Raw genomic sequence first — 16,146 nt, forward strand, 5'->3', positions numbered from 1 at the left:
GGCAATAGCATCAACGTCTATCTTGCTTTGACGGCTGACAGTCAGCGGGCAAGGGGACAATAACTGCATAGGTTCCCTGCGTGTTCTGCAGACCATTTCAACCACCTCTTCGTTACATGATTAGCAGGCAATTCAAGTGATTGCGGGACTGTATTTGTTCAGCTGCTTGGTATTGTTTGGCTATTAATGCCCACAATTTCCTCTTTCATGAATCTCGACGCATCAAAAGTTCTACCAGGTGTCCATTTCACTGGTCAATGTTCAAAAGGACACAAGGGAAATATTTTCCCCGGGGAAAAAAAACCTTTAAAATACTCCATTAAAAAAAATAGAGGCATGCGGGCGGGATAATGTGCTTTGAACACACTACCCCAATAATAATGTGTGAATTATGAGCGTGTCCTCATTTGTTCAGTATTGCTGTTTTAATGCAGATTCCTATGCACGGGGCCAACGATTCATTCCCTACTCGCTAATAAGGCTGTTGGGTCCACTTTATTTATGAATGGTTCTCATCAGCGGAAGGTGCCAATGGTGTTAGTTATGTGACACTCACGGAGTAGTGGCTAACCATTTCTTAAAATGAGCCCAAATCAGCCGTTTCCACTCCAAGTCTTCCAAGACGACGTGTGTGCGCGGTGTTAAGGGGCGTTAATGAAATCAGCGCAGAATTCAATCAGCAGAAAGGGTGAGGCCAACCCATAGTTTTACTGGAAGGGGGAAAAAAACCCACAAATATAGTAGACAGCGCCTGATCCTGGCTCGTGGAGGTTCTCTGCGCCAGCTCGCGTCATATGATCTGCCGAGTCCTGCTCCCCTCAGTCAGATCGCCCTCAAGAGTGCGAAGGACAGCAACGCTGAGCCGAGAGAAATCTCCGCGCTCAACTGCATACACGCTTTACACCCACTCTCATTGAACGAAAGAGGCAACTCTAAATAACCTACAGATGTCCAGCGATTAGAAGCACTAATGATTAGTGAAGCTCCGAAGACGTTTAGCTCGGCACCGTGAGGCATAGCAACCCCCGAAATACTGGAACGGATTGTATTGGCCTGCGCAGAATGGGGAAAGACTGAAGATATTTTCCACTGCTTTTTTTTTAAAGTGTTAAGGGGAAATGGCACAAAACCAGAGTTGATTTAAAAAAAAAACACTGAAAGGCCTGTTTAGTTAAAAAATGGTTCTGTTCTTTCAGTTAGATTGCTGATCTAAGAACTTTTTTTGTGATTTAAGGATCTGGATGAACTACAATCAGATAGCTAGAACATTAATCCAGAAAGGCTTACCCAAGTTTTGAAAAAAAAATTGGCATTTGTTCAGACCTGCTGAAATTTGAATGGCTGTGGAGGTGTTAAATGTGACAGATTTTTAAGGGGTGTCGGCAGAGCAGATGTTGAAGGGACCTGATCTGGGGCTGTTTAAAGAGGTGAGACCCGGCACTCCGACTTCTATGAAGAGGGTTCCAAATCAATTGGCTGCAAGATGTTACGTACAACTCGGGCCAGTGACTCCGGGGCCCTTCGTCGGATCGGTCTACAAGTTGTAGCATTATAGACTTTTTTTTTCCCTCCCTTCTCCATCAAAAGCTAGTGCCTGATTGTGCGGCCGAGGATAGCCTGGAATTTACACCCCCACCCCCCTTCAAGTGTGCTCCCGAGTCACTACAGTAGTTGCTTTCAGGAGTCGTCACCCGCAGGTTACTATGCAATTTCAACTGATTTCTGTGGTTCTAATTTTATTAAACTGTATGGAATACATTGGCAGCCAAAACGCCTCCAGAGGAAGGCGCCACAGACGAAGTAAGTTTGATTTTTTTTTATTACTGTTACACCTGTTTAAATTTCCAGCTACATTTATTTTACTAACCCCCCCCCCTCCTTTTCTGTATCTTACCTTCCCTTTCAAATTTTGTCGTGTTAAGTTCAGACTTCTATCCTAGTATATAGACACTTCAATACGCTGAATGCAATAAACAGTATGTGATCTGTAAGCGACCCCTTTAAAATCAGTGTGCAGTTAGTTTCTGATTTTGTTCTCTTGTTGATAAAACTTTACATTAGTTAATGAAAAGGGTTGAATAATGAATGAAACTTTTTGGACTGGTTTATTGCAATTTTGCCTTTCGTTCTCATCGGCGGGATTCCTTCCACAACGAGGTGTCGATGTCAATTACAGATCAGTTTCAGCGCAGGGCAATCAGTGAACCGATGAATCGCGAGAGATGTGAAACCAGTGATTTTCTGTTTTTAATAGCTACATAAAAAAGCGTCAGGGGTTCACACGCTGAAGGGGGACGACGGACAGTGTGTCACTCTGGTGGTAGTGTTTAGTTGCGTATTGTTGTCCTCTTCTCCAGAAGGTTCGATGGGGGTGTAAACTGACTTAATTTGAGACCACCTTCAGTACCTGTGAAAGGGAAACAATACACATAGCCACCACCCAAATGTTCACAGCATCCTTTCTCTCCCGATAATATTTAGAGAAATAAACCCTAGAGGTCAAGGGTACGGGTAATCAGTTCATCAAAGCCGGACCAGCAAGCGCGTATTCCTACTTCACACGGAGCTTTTGCGGCTGAGAGCGGTTTTGTACTTGACACTTCGCTTTATCGCCCTGAGATCGCGGAGCCAATGTTCTTCTGTTTGACTGCAGACTATTTCTTTGGTCAACGACATGTAATCTGAAACTTACTGACAGACAATCCTCGCAGCTGGACTTCTACACTTAGTGCAATGTGGAAACTGAAATAGAATATATCTCGACCATCTTTCCATCAAATTAAGATGTTCAGGCACTAATCGGAATGTTTATTTTATTTGATTTTAGATGAAAATATGCATAACACTCAACCTTTTAATGTCTTTCAATATCAACATGCCAAAATATTGTTGGCCAAACACAAGACATATCTGAAAGATTTTTCATATGATTGTGACATTCAGGAAGCGTCAATTCTAATAGATTTTAAAAAAATAAAATATGAACTCTTTCTAAATAAAAAGTGATTTGGTTTTGCGGATCGCCGACTTTTATCACACACCTCCAGTGGTGATTATTGTTACAGATCTTACTAAATGTAGCAAGAAAGAGGTCCTTCATTCTGAAGTACGTGATGAAAACCTGGATGAAGTCATCCTTCCTTTTAAGTTTCCCATTTTCTTGTGATCATTCATGATCACATCGCCCACTTCGAGGGAAAAACAGCGCCCTTCTGATGGTGAGACTATCGGAAGAAAACACAATGGTTAAAAAAAAAACCCCAGAGCTCAAAGGATCGGTTATCTAACAGCCTTCGCCCCTCCTTCATGCCACTTTTTTTTAAGGACAGCCCCTCTCTGGTGCATGTTATCCGTTTTGAGATGCCTGGAGATGTTTCTATTCCTCTTTTTTAAAAACATATCTTTGCCCTATGTCATAAACGTACTAGATTGTACTTGCGTACTCAATTCCACTAAAGAAATAACCTATCGCGCCATTAATCCCAAAAGAGTTCCACCAGGCAAAGCTCTCAGGATATGATTAACTCCTTCATCGTGCTCAACTGACTCTCGTGTATTTAAGGTCACCTGATATGCGAAGGAGTATATAAATGAGAACATCTGGGAAGAGCCAAGAAAGACGAAGAGGTAGACCACATAGTGTTCAATACATAAGACTTGCATTGGAATTTACGCGGACGGAGGGTGGGGGAGGTCAAAGATTTCCAATCCTCAGTTACTCGACATGGGAGATCGTGAACGAATCTTGATTTCAGCGGCCAGTGGAGGGATTGGGCAGTGTCCGGGGAAGCGATCTTTTTGAACGATAGCTGGAAGAAAGTTCATTGACCAACGGAACGTTAGTGAATGAAGCAAAGAGATGAGATTGAACTCATCCACAGCGAGCCGGTGAGCGATGAGATTGAAACCCTCCTCCATGTGACAATTAACCAATAATCCCAGTCACATTTTAATTTTCATTACCTCTGGGCACATCATGTGCATGCGAGGCTGACATGTCATTTGCGACGGATCCCCAAATCCGCCTTAGTTATGAGGGCTAATCTGGCAGAACGTTTTGTCTCATTTGCTTCAACCTCCTTTCAAATAACGTGGAAGAGAAGCAATTTCTTAGCTCTTTTACTGTTGTGGAACCAGTGTGACAAGAGCAAGTACATGGGAGTATGGGACCCGTCGCATTTCATTCAGCGCTCCTTGTTCGAAGTCACCCCCCCCCCCCCCCCCCACGTGCAGCAGCGAGTCTCAGGGGGAATTCCTGGAAAAAAAAGTGAGCTGTGAGTGCGAGCCATTCCTCCCGCCAGTGAACGCCGTTCCAAGGCCTGTCCTCAGCTCAGATCTGATTTTCATATATGTGATTCTTTGAAACCAACACCTACTGCGACATCTTGTGTTGTAAAATTTTATTTCTACCGTGCTTCGGCGACTGCCTTAGGCATGTACATCACATTACCGTTTATCCAAATAGAAAATGACATTTATTTTAAGCCTGAGGGAAATATTTTGTTCAATCTGCTCTATAATTGCTCAATATATTATCAGACCTCTTTACATTTTATTGCCATTACTCCTAAAGAGAAAAGATCACCCCATAATTGAAAATAGCTTTATTGTACTAAAATAGTTGGTGGGGTGAATCGGATTGATTTATCTATTCCCTTGAGGTTTTACCAGTTTGCATCTATAATTTCTGCAGTCCGGATTAAGGAAGATGTTTTTTAAAAAAGTTATGGGGTCGCTGGGTCAAAATCCTGGAACTCCACCCCACCCCCCCCCCCCCATTCAAGAAGGCAAATTATCAGCACTCTGAGGGATGGGCAATTAATGCTGGCACAGGCTGCGAATCCCAGATCTCTTGAAAGAATTTTAAAAAAAGACACCATCTAAAGATCCTGGTTTTAGAATCCCTTTTTTTTATATATGATCTGGGTTGGAAATAACACAGAAGGGAGAACGCGTAGATACTTTTCCTTTACTTGGGTTAATTTTCTCAACCAAATCCAAACAAGTTTTTCAAATGCCATGGATATTGCAACCGCAGACACCTTCTCCCTTTGTTAAACGCGATCCAAGAGGTGGGGTGGGGGCAACCCTTATCAGGACCCGTGCTCCCAATCCTCTCATCTGATTATGTGTGATTTTTACAAGCGTGAGGTCGTTCTGCAGAACGAGACGTGTTTCGACCGGAGATGCAGGGTCTTTGTTTTATTTAAAACGACAGAAAATCTTCAATAAACAATCCTTAAACAAAAAGAAACTCGCGAATTGGAACCGGGCGTTTAGTAGGTCTTTATGCTAGCATGGCCATTTGATGGCTTCAGCAAAGATTAATTGGACGAGGATACCCTCCAGTCCTTTGTATCAAATGTTCAGGATTCTATGGCTCTGCTTGGTCAATGTAAATATAATGAACCTGCGGGCGTTTGAATGATGGCACTCAGCAGCAAGATTAGCCTAAGGGGTAAAATAGAGAATCATTCCCAAATGGCTGAAGTACTCGATGAGAGGAAATTGTCTCCAATCCCATTGGATTTGCCTGACACTGCGCCGATGAAAAAACACATTAACACCACAGTTGAGATTCAATTGTCTGCAAAGCACTGGAGCACTAAACAGAATTACACCGAAATCCCAATCTGTAAATCACGATTATAACAAAATCAGGGAATTGGTACCGATCTACCCTCGTCAGGGATGTACTCACAAGGTCAAAACAGCGTTAAATTAGAGGGAAAGGTTTATGTAAAGCAGGGGTTTATTTAACCCGGCATTTAACTAGCAAAGGGGTGGAGAGACCACCCGCTACCTCAATACTGTAAAAGAGTTCAATTTTGTCTATTCGAAACAAGTATATTTTACCTCGGCGCCGAGTGGAGGAGGAGTAAGTACATTTTCTTGGACAAGGGTTTCTTGTCTCAGTAGGTGGTGCTAAGCATCAGGTGCTCCACATAATAACACGAGAGTTTTCTTGTAAACAAATGTTTCATTTCTGTAAATGATACTGCGGCGCCAACGCGTGACTAAACCCTCTACAGGTTTGTATTGATCTAAATCCTATACAGGCTTATATTGATCGAAACCCTATACAGGTTTATATTGATCGAAACCCTATACAGGTTTATATTGATCGAAACCCTATACAGGTTTATATTGATCGAAAGCCTATACAGGTTTATATTGATCGAAACCCTATAGAGGTTTATATTGATCGAAACCCTATACAGGTTTATATTGATCGAAACCCTATACAGGTTTATATTGATCGAAAGCCTATACAGGTTTATATTGATCGAAAGCCTATACAGGTTTATATTGATCGAAAGCCTATACAGGTTTATATTGATCGAAACCCTATACAGGTTTATATTGATCGAAAGCCTATACAGGCTTATATTGATCGAAAGCCTATACAGGTTTATATTGATCGAAAGCCTATACAGGTTTATATTGATCGAAAGCCTATACAGGCTTATATTGATCGAAAGCCTATACAGGTTTATATTGATCGAAAGCCTATACAGGTTTATATTGATCGAAAGCCTATACAGGTTTATATTGATCGAAAGCCTATACAGGCTTATATTGATCGAAAGCCTATACAGGTTTATATTGATCGAAAGCCTATACAGGTTTATATTGATCGAAAGCCTATACAGGTTTATATTGATCGAAAGCCTATACAGGCTTATATTGATCGAAAGCCTATACAGGTTTATATTGATCGAAAGCCTATACAGGTTTATATTGATCGAAAGCCTATACAGGTTTATATTGATCGAAACCCTATACAGGTTTATATTGATCGAAACCCTATACAGGTTTATATTGATCGAAAGCCTATACAGGCTTATATTGATCGAAAGCCTATACAGGTTTATATTGATCGAAAGCCTATACAGGTTTATATTGATCGAAAGCCTATACAGGTTTATATTGATCGAAACCCTATACAGGTTTATATTGATCGAAAGCCTATACAGGCTTATATTGATCGAAAGCCTATACAGGTTTATATTGATCGAAACCCCATGCAGGTTTATATTGATGCGCTGCAAATGTCAGAGATGGTTGTTTGAGAAATTCTCAACATATTGAGCCCACATTGCGATGGGAAGATGTATGAATCTTTTAAACTGCACGCCATTGGCTAGAGAGATGTTGTAAGCTGCAACCCCAAGGAAGGATCTCCCTACCCACCCCTCCTCCAATGTTACTTCAGTCTTGGATCCCTAAAAGTTGATCAATAATCAGCTCAACAGTGCAGAATTTTGGTTTGAGATGTGTCCACTTACAGGCATGTGTAAGCAGGAATTAAATGCAAGTGAATGAAAAAAGCACATATTCATGTCACTGTCACTGTTTTTAAAAAATATCTAAAGGAGCTGGTCTTCATAAATAATATATACCCACAGTTGGTCTGGTTGTTGACAAGGAAACGTTTAACATATGTTCATTTAAAATATCTGCTGCTTTTTTTTACAACCAGCATTCGGTGGCATTATTTGATTTGTAGTCTTGTTCGTACACAAATTATTTTCTGTTGGGTTGGAGTAAAATTCCAAGTGAATCTCTTCCCACCCCATGCAGTGCCTCCTAGAAATTTCCCCGTGGAAAAGACATTTTTAGCCTTTTCAGAATGCGATCACTTTGTCCTAATTCTTTAGGCAGTGTTGTTATCCGCTTCTTGCTTCCACTGACATTTTGGACGATAAAAGTGATTCATAGCGTTCCTCCTCGAGCCCAGGTCCAAGCACAACAACAGTTCCTATTACAATAATAACACTGATATTTTACACAAGCTGGATAGTTTGTGTCTGTGGTCCTCTGGGCAATGTTCAGAATGTACATCGACAGAGACGGCTGAAATACTAACAACATTTGTTTTAACCACACAGAAAGAGATTTGGGCTAATATGGTGTTTGAAAGAGCAAGAAAGGTAGACAAACAACTGCCATATTCGCGGTTAAACATTCACCTCACACCTTGAACAGAATGGGTACGAAAGAGGGTATGTCCATTCATTCGTGAGTTTGGTGACTCCCACTGCCGCGGTGAATGCAGGATTCAGTGTCCTGGGCTCCCAAACGAATGCTTTGAATTAAACCCTTAAAAGGTTGTTCTCAGAGGATTTTCCCAGATGGAACAATTCCCTTTGGTTTAGAAACTGTGGTCTATACTCTGATACTTGCATTGCTATAATGTTTTTCGCTAGCATGGAGGACATCTGCTGCACTCGATGCAGGCGGAAAGCAATAAACATTAAGACACCACATATCCCGCATGTCAACCGTCCTCCCTCCTGCCATCAGGAGATACCGAAGTACACGGGCCCTTACGTCCAGAGGGGGAAACAGTGCCCCCCTCCCCCCCCCACAAGCCATCAGACTCCTGAACTCCCAATACAGATGTGCAGTGCACCGTGGACTTTCAGTGTAGACGTTTCAATCCCTTAATATTTTAACGTGTTAACTAACGGCTTTCCTAACTTGTATCTGTGCTTCGTGGTCCTGGTCGCGATCTCGTCCTATGGTATGAACGATAAATAAAGTTGACTTGACTTATCAGGTAACTTTAATGCCAGGATGCATTCGCTCTTTGACGGACCAAAGAGTTTTCTCCAATTCATGTGCATTGATAGACGGGTTAAAATTGTGACGTTTAAAGTGTTTACATTTTCGTCTCGTAATAAATAGTCGGGATTGGCATCATTTGCTGACAGCGTTGTGCTTGAAACAATCTCTGCTCTCTGTTGGAACTCGGCAATAAAAATGTGATGGGTCCACAGAGACTGGAATCCACAAACCATTTGCTTACCAGAACATTCACTCCAGATACCGTCCTCTCAATTGCATCGCATGAGATCCCCAGAACAATCGGACCATTTAATAGGGATAGGGTTGTCCTGAAAATGCCCTGCAATATCTACCAAGTTACTCTTACCGCGCGGGGAGACAGGAGAGGTTTGCGGCTGGGGAACTGATGGAGATTTAATGCAAATCGATTTCAAGTGATCGGTATACTTGGGTCGAAGTGGACTCGAACATCTGTCAATTTTGAGATTGGGCATTAAAAACTCCACCTAAATAGGCTTAAAAGACAAGGAGAAAAATTAAGTGGAAATCTTTCAGCTTGCACCCGGACAAAGTGGAAACTGAATGCAAAATGTTTGTCTGAAACTCCTTTCGGAGCCCACTCAAGCTGAACAGCGTGAGACCCCTGCAGGAAGCCAAAGTAAATTGCTTGAGGTGAGAGCCGAGATGTGATAAGGTTCTGAAAATGCGCAGAAAGTTGACTGTGAACACCAGGCTTAATATATTTCACTATCGCGCCTTTTTAAGATCAAACGTAAGAATACAAAAAGAGCCTCTATTTCCCGGAGCCCACTCCTCCATATAAATAAGACCACCGCTGAAGTGATCAAGCTCCGATTCCCTGTCTATATTGGGGAACCCTTGATTCCTTTATAGCTGTCTGTCTCAGCCTTGAATAGATTCAGATTTAGCATTCACAGGTCTCTGAGAATTGCAAAGATTCAAGACCTTCTGTGAAAAGAATTTCTTCATCATTTAGGTCCTCTAGTTTTAGACTTTTTTTTACTAGAAGAGGAAACATCCTCCCAGCATATTTTAAAACCTGAGCAAACCAATATCTAAGCATAATGAAAAAAAGATTTTTTTCCACTGAAACAGAATGTGAGACAATTCTTATTGGTCTTGAGTAAATGGAAATGTTTAATTTTCCTGGTAGTTTTATCACCTCCTGTATTCGCTGAGCAACAAATAATGAATGGGCTTTCAATGAGAGGAAATGTGGCTGTTTACAAACTTAATAATTAGTCCAGTGGAAACTTATGACCAGCCATTCAAAATGACACAAGAGCAAGTCCTTTATTGAAATTTCCATTCTTCTTCTCAGCAAGTTATCTTGCTCTCTCTCTCTCTTCGTAGTCAAGCAAAAGCTGCAAACATCAGTGCCAAGGTCTAAAAAGACTTTGGCTTCTAATTCAAGCTACAAATGCATTCATGTGTTTCCTTCAAAGACACAATACCCACTTGTTGTTTGGTTTTCTAATTTGTCCGCTTGCATTGGATTTCCATGGGCTGCTACATTATATTTAAGTGAATCTTTTTCTAATTGAAGATTTATGAGTAAGTTGATATTCCCAGGAGACTGTTCTAAAAAAAATCAGAATGAACCAACAAGCCTGTGCAAGACTCATTTCACTGAGTTTCTGCAATGAAAGATTATTTTCGCTTTGATTATCATTTTATCTTTGGGCCAATCTCCACATTATCCATCTAATTCAAAATAAATTTCAAATGAATGGACTAGATAATATCTTGGAAATAATTTATAAAAAAGGAAATCCTGAAAATATTGAAAACTTCAATGTGGATAATATCTTAAATAAATTAATTTGTATTTTCACTTCATAAAATATGATAATATCTTTGCAAAGTCACATCAATCCTGGTCCAAGTTCTCAACTTGAAATGTCAACAATTTCTCTCACCTCACAGAGTTCCACCAACAGTTTATTCCGAACATCTCAGCATATAGTTAAGAGCTACTGATTTCAAACTGGTCAGATGGATATTATATTCCTTTTGTTTTGGATGTGAGTGCCAATAACCCATCTATTTGCACTGAGAAGGTGGGAGTGAGCTCTCTTTGTGATAACATGGAGAAGGTTATCTCACAGTCCTGTTAGTTAGATTTCCAGGACTTAGGTCCAGCTTTGATGAGGAATGAAAATAATTTTCCATATAAAGATGATGTGCGTCAGAAAACTTGGAGATGTTCCCATATGTATGCTGTCCTTGTCCCTCTTTACAACAGAGGTCATAGGTTTGGGAGGTGTTGTGGTAAGCTAGATGAGTAATTGGAGGGGATTTCATGGAAGTACAGAATGAGCCACTGTATAATGATGTTGAAAAAAGTATATTTTGGGTGGTGGATGTGGTTCTAGTCAAACTGATTGCTTTCTCCAGGGTGAGTGCTGGGCTTCACTTACCCAGCCGAGCGATGAATCATCCTGACTTTGTGCCTTGTCAATAGTGGAAAGGATTCACTATACCAGCAGGTGAGGCACAATGCAGCAAACCTAGTCTGAATGATGTTGCACCATCAGTATTTGTATCCATTGTGTTTCTCTTGAACATTTATGCCAAGATATTTGGCATTGGAAATCCATTGAATGTCAAAGGTCACTGAATAGACACTTATTGGAAAGGATCACTGGCATTTTTAGCAAAAATATTAAACACAAACTTGAAAGTCGTCCAGTTTTTGTTGCTTCATTTCTTGAAGAATTGGACCTATGGCACAATTCTGAGGACTTCCTGCAGTGATGTCCTAGGACTGAGTTGATGGACTTTTAACAACTTCTTTTGTGCATCTTCTTCTTCTTCTTCTGGCTATTCATCCCATAGGGTGACAATGGTTCATTTCAGGCAGTTTGTGGGGTTTGGTATGAGGATACCCATTCCTCAGAAAGGAGCAGTATTTGCTTGAATGGATTTAGGTGAGTAGGCGTTGCACAGGTCCAGATTCACACTCTCAACATCCCATGCTGGATCCAGTGGCATGGTGAGGTCCGAGACGGCTGGGAGAAATTCTGTTGTAGTGAATGACCAGACCAAACTTCGATGCAAGAGATGCCCTTTCCGCGATTCACAGCACATTTGCTAGATGGCCGTTGACCCTCCAAGAAGGATTGTCCACTCTTTGACAGATCTTGATTTTCACCCTGCAGGGCGTCTAGCCAGTTTAGTTGCCGACCACCTAGCCATGCAACAGGTAGCATGGTACCAGTAGCACTCCGACGAGTGACCTGACTGACACTTGCAGCCATTAGAGTATTTTCTCTGGCTTCCATTCTTTTCCATTTCACCAGTGCTCCTTCACACCATTCCCAGTCAATTGCTGCTATCATATTTACTGTCTCTACCCAACCTCAATTTATGTGCTGCTAAATCCTGTGAGCATATTTCCAGTTTTGACTGCTCCCAAGTGCAATAAACGTGAAGTGAAATAAAACACTGCTGTATGTTTTCTGAAACATTCATCACCTCTAGACTCATAAGAATAATAAAGAATAATAAATAGGAACTGGAAGCTTCTCCATCAATTCAATAATATTGCATCCGATTCTTGACCTCATTTATTTTCTCTAAATCCTGTGATTGCGTTTGTATCCAATTTCAGGCTCAACGTTAAATGTACCTAATCAATCATGCCTCAACAGAACAGTATCCCAAAGAGTCTCAACTCTCAATGAAAACATTTCCTCCATTGGTCTTAAATGGCTCGTTATTTATCCTGAGTCTTTGTCCCTCTGGTTCTAGACTCTTCTGGTTTATGGAGCCAAGTTTGCAATATTGGCCTCAACAAATACTCTGAGGACATTTTAGGCCCAATATACTAATTCTCTCTTGGTAATGAAGCTTCCTTGTGTCAAGGTAAGTGCATTGTTTTTGCCAGGGGGAGTGACCTCCAGAGGATTTTGGTTTGTGCATCACAGGTGTTGTCTCACCAAAGTTTGCAGAATTGCAGTAAGACTATCTTTTTCATTTATTCAAACCCTTTGCAATAACAACCAACATATTATTTACATTTGAAATTGTTTTTTTAATGCTAATATCAAATTTGTATACAGATGGATCTATATCTTCTTGAGAACCATATTTTGTTCTCTCTCTATTTAAAAAAAAATTCTTCCAACCAAAATGAATAATCTCATGGTTGTATTTTTGCTCTATCTGCCTCCACTACTTATTGTCTTACATTTTAAGTCAGCCCAACAATAGATCAGTTTTAAAATTCACAATCCTATTTATTCCTACATCCATCCAATCCTATAAACTTCCCGGATCTTTGTAATTTCTGCAGGTTATGCACATACATACTTCTAATTTTCATTGCTCAACATGTATGGTTTTGACTTTTTAATACTTGAGCACCAAGCTCTAGAAATCCTCTCAATATCCTCTTTTTTCTAGCATGCTAATTAAAATCTTTGATCCAGTTTTTGATCATCTGTTCCAATTTTGCCCAAAGCCAATGTTTTATTTTTGATAATGCTCTTGATAACCACTTTGAAATATTACTATTAAAGGCATAAATCATGGGCTGGAAATGCTGATGACCAACATTTATTTCCTACAACTAAATGCCCCTTACACGTGTGGCTTTAGAGGCGAGAGGGCAGTTGCTTCATCTTGAATCACAATAATTCATATTGGTAAAATTGGCAGATTTCCTTCTCCTTAGAATATTAGAAAATCACGGCAGTTTTTAACAACAATTTCTTAGCTTCTCTCTAGTATTGATTTAAATGATTAAATCCAGATTTATTGAATTAGTTTTATTTAAGGTCCACTAAATGAACTGCTCACACTAACCATTGAAGACTCTACTATTAATTTATATATATATATATATATATATAATATATATATATATAGTATATGTATTTTTTTGTCCCATTTGTATTGATAGTCTGCATGTGTGTAATGTCTTGATGTCTATTTGCATGTTTTGCTGATTCGTCGGGTTGTACTTGTGCAATCGGATGACAAATAAACATGAACTTGGAACTATCATTGTGAGATTTAAAGTCTTGTCTCTGAGTTAACATTTGGGCCTTTACATGCAAGCTCAGTAATTTAATCAACATCCTACTATTCATCTGAAGGTAGTATAGTTTGTCATTCTATAGATAATTGGATGCAGTTAGGTACAATGCTGCATGAAATATACTTTTGCTCAGTGAAAGCAGAAGAGCATTTCCATAACAATATGTAAATGTTAAAGTAATGCAAGAATCTTAGTTAAAGCGAGATGTACCTAACCAAAGGACAGCAATAACCAACAGAATATTGAAGTTCATTTAAAATCGTTAGAGAGCACTTTTGGGCGTATTATTCAGGACTCATCTCATATAGAACATAGTACTGGCACTTCAGCCCATTGTGTTCTGCGAATATAATAACCGACTCTAGCAACTGCCAAGAATTTCCCAACGGTATAAGCCTCCATTTTTCTCTGTTCTATGTGCCATGTGCCTATCTAATAGTTTATTCTACCTGCCTCCACATCCATTGCCAGCAGTGCATTCCATGCACCCACCACTCTGTGTGAAGAAGTTGCCTCTTACATCCTACCTGTGCTCATTCCCATCTTGAAAATAATTTTCAGTTCTGTTCAGTAAGTGAAAAGGGAGATATTCAAGTGTTTAGGACAATGAAGAAAAAAGACATAAGCTGAACCCTAGACGACTGCTTTATGAGAATAGACTGGAATAATCGTATTTACCAGCAAAATAAGAATGCAATTGAAGGTTAATCATTGAGGTATTCAAGTTTGTATGCAAATCCAATTACAGAAATATGCAGTGATTTGTAAGAAACTCATACCAATACATTACTCATTCTGATATCAAAAGATTATTCTTCTAATAAAGGAAGTTAACATTCTAAGTTGTGGAGGTGAAAACAAGTGAATAGTTAAATCAACAATTTGATACTGTGCAAAGATTCAAAGTCCTTATAGCATTCAGATTGTTCTCTCTCAATCATAATTGCAAACTAAACAGCAGAACAATATGTTTTAGAGTTATCAATCAACCACTATTAACAGATATTAATAACACAACAAAAGATGATAATGAACATGGATGCTGCATGACCTGCTGAGTTCCTCCAGTATTTTTGTGCTTTTATAACTAATATGGTGATAGTTTGTTAGTTTTGATCATAAAGTATTGGGAAGATTTGGGAAGTGTTAAATAATTATTGTTGCTTCCTTCCAGCAAATACAAGTGTGAGCCAAAGTTGTCCAAAAGGGTGTAATCGATGTTCTGAGTTTAATGGATGTCTGTCATGTAAACCCAGACTTTTCTTCTCTCTGGAGAGAAATGGAATGAAGCAGACTGGAGTTTGTCTCTCTTCTTGTCCAAGTGGATACTATGGAGTCCGAACACCAGAAATGAACAAATGTGCACGTAAGTGTTAAAAAAATATAGATGCCACTGGGAATTATGGTACTCTTGGGTCATTTATCCTAACTGCTCTTTTCCCCAGTACAAAAGTCAATGGGAGTGAGATAGAATTTTGGGATTATACTGACATTTGATTCTTGTGAAGGTTGGCTATGAAAGCTTTATCTATTGTCTAAGATGATAATTTTAACAGAAAACAAGAATTATAACATTTCAGTTCCCATCAAACATTGTCATCAGAACCATCCTAGATTAAATATATGGTGAACTGAAAGTGTCTAAAGAAGATGTCATTTAGGAAATTTTCTGCAAACATTGTAACTGGCAAAGCTCAAAATCCCCCTCAAAGGAATAGATTGAGCAAAGCGAAAGGTTTCATTTGTCGGTGTTCTATTTAGAAATACTTAGTTTAATTTTAATGAAGCCATTTCATCCTTTGAATCTTTCTTTTTCCGCTAATCATAACAATTCTTGATATGGAAATAGAAATTGTGGGAGATATTTAGCAGATCAGACACCATCTGTTCAGAGAGAAATAGTAACTGTTTCTACCCTCGCTTGCTGAATATCTTCAGCATTTTCTTTTTCTTAATTTTAGATTTTCCAGGATTATAGGTTTTAGCTTTTTAACGGCCAGTCTCTTCACCTGCACCAACACAGTGAATATACACAATGTACCACAACAAGCCCAAGTTTGCTCAGTGGATCAAATCAAAGTCCTTGCATGTTTAGTCATTCGAACAAGTAAACAGCTAAGAGGAGAAGGATGCTCCAGGAACATCCTAAACCTCAGTAATGATGGGATCCAGCACATCTGTGCTAAAGAAAGGATTGAAGCAGAGGCAGCCATGCTCAACCAGAGATAGCAAATGGATGATCCATTCCAGCTTTCAGCTGAAAGTCCATCATTACGGAAGCCATTCTCCAGCCAATTTGATTCACTCTAGATGACATCAAGAAATAACTGAGAGTATTTAGTACTGCAAGGACCATAGGACCAGGGCACCAAGCTATAGTACTAAATACCTGCACTCCTGAACCAGCTATGTCTCCAACTAAGTTGTTTTGGTTTAGTTATAACACTGGTACAGTACGTCTCTGATTATCCAAAATGATCAAGACCTGGGCTATGTTGGATAAATGCTTT

The 16,146-nt window shown here is 39.7% G+C and overlaps 1 protein-coding gene and 1 long non-coding RNA gene across 3 annotated transcripts in view; one reads left to right on the forward strand and one right to left on the reverse strand.

Moving 5' to 3' along the window:
* Positions 1-764: 764 nt before the first annotated feature.
* Positions 765-16,146, forward strand: part of rspo3 (R-spondin 3) — an 83,890-nt gene continuing 68,508 nt past the window's right edge. The window contains exons 1-2 of one of the 2 annotated variants that reach the window (XR_011340622.1): positions 765-1,800; positions 14,811-15,002. Coding sequence is in view for 1 of the 2 variants with exons in the window: in XM_069886962.1 (XP_069743063.1) it covers positions 1,704-1,800; positions 14,811-15,002 (289 nt within the window). In the remaining variant the exon portion in view is untranslated. The remainder of the gene's footprint in view (positions 1,801-14,810; positions 15,003-16,146) is intronic. The other variant, XM_069886962.1, reaches the window with a different exon arrangement.
* The window catches only part of LOC138736851 (uncharacterized), a 33,120-nt gene continuing 19,855 nt past the window's right edge, over positions 2,882-16,146 (reverse strand). Inside the window, exon 3 of the long non-coding RNA XR_011340625.1 lies at positions 2,882-3,224. This is a non-coding gene — a long non-coding RNA (uncharacterized lncRNA). The remainder of the gene's footprint in view (positions 3,225-16,146) is intronic.

Source organism: Narcine bancroftii, chromosome 6 (genome assembly GCF_036971445.1).
Source record: "Narcine bancroftii isolate sNarBan1 chromosome 6, sNarBan1.hap1, whole genome shotgun sequence".
NCBI classification, from domain to species: domain Eukaryota; kingdom Metazoa; phylum Chordata; class Chondrichthyes; order Torpediniformes; family Narcinidae; genus Narcine; species Narcine bancroftii.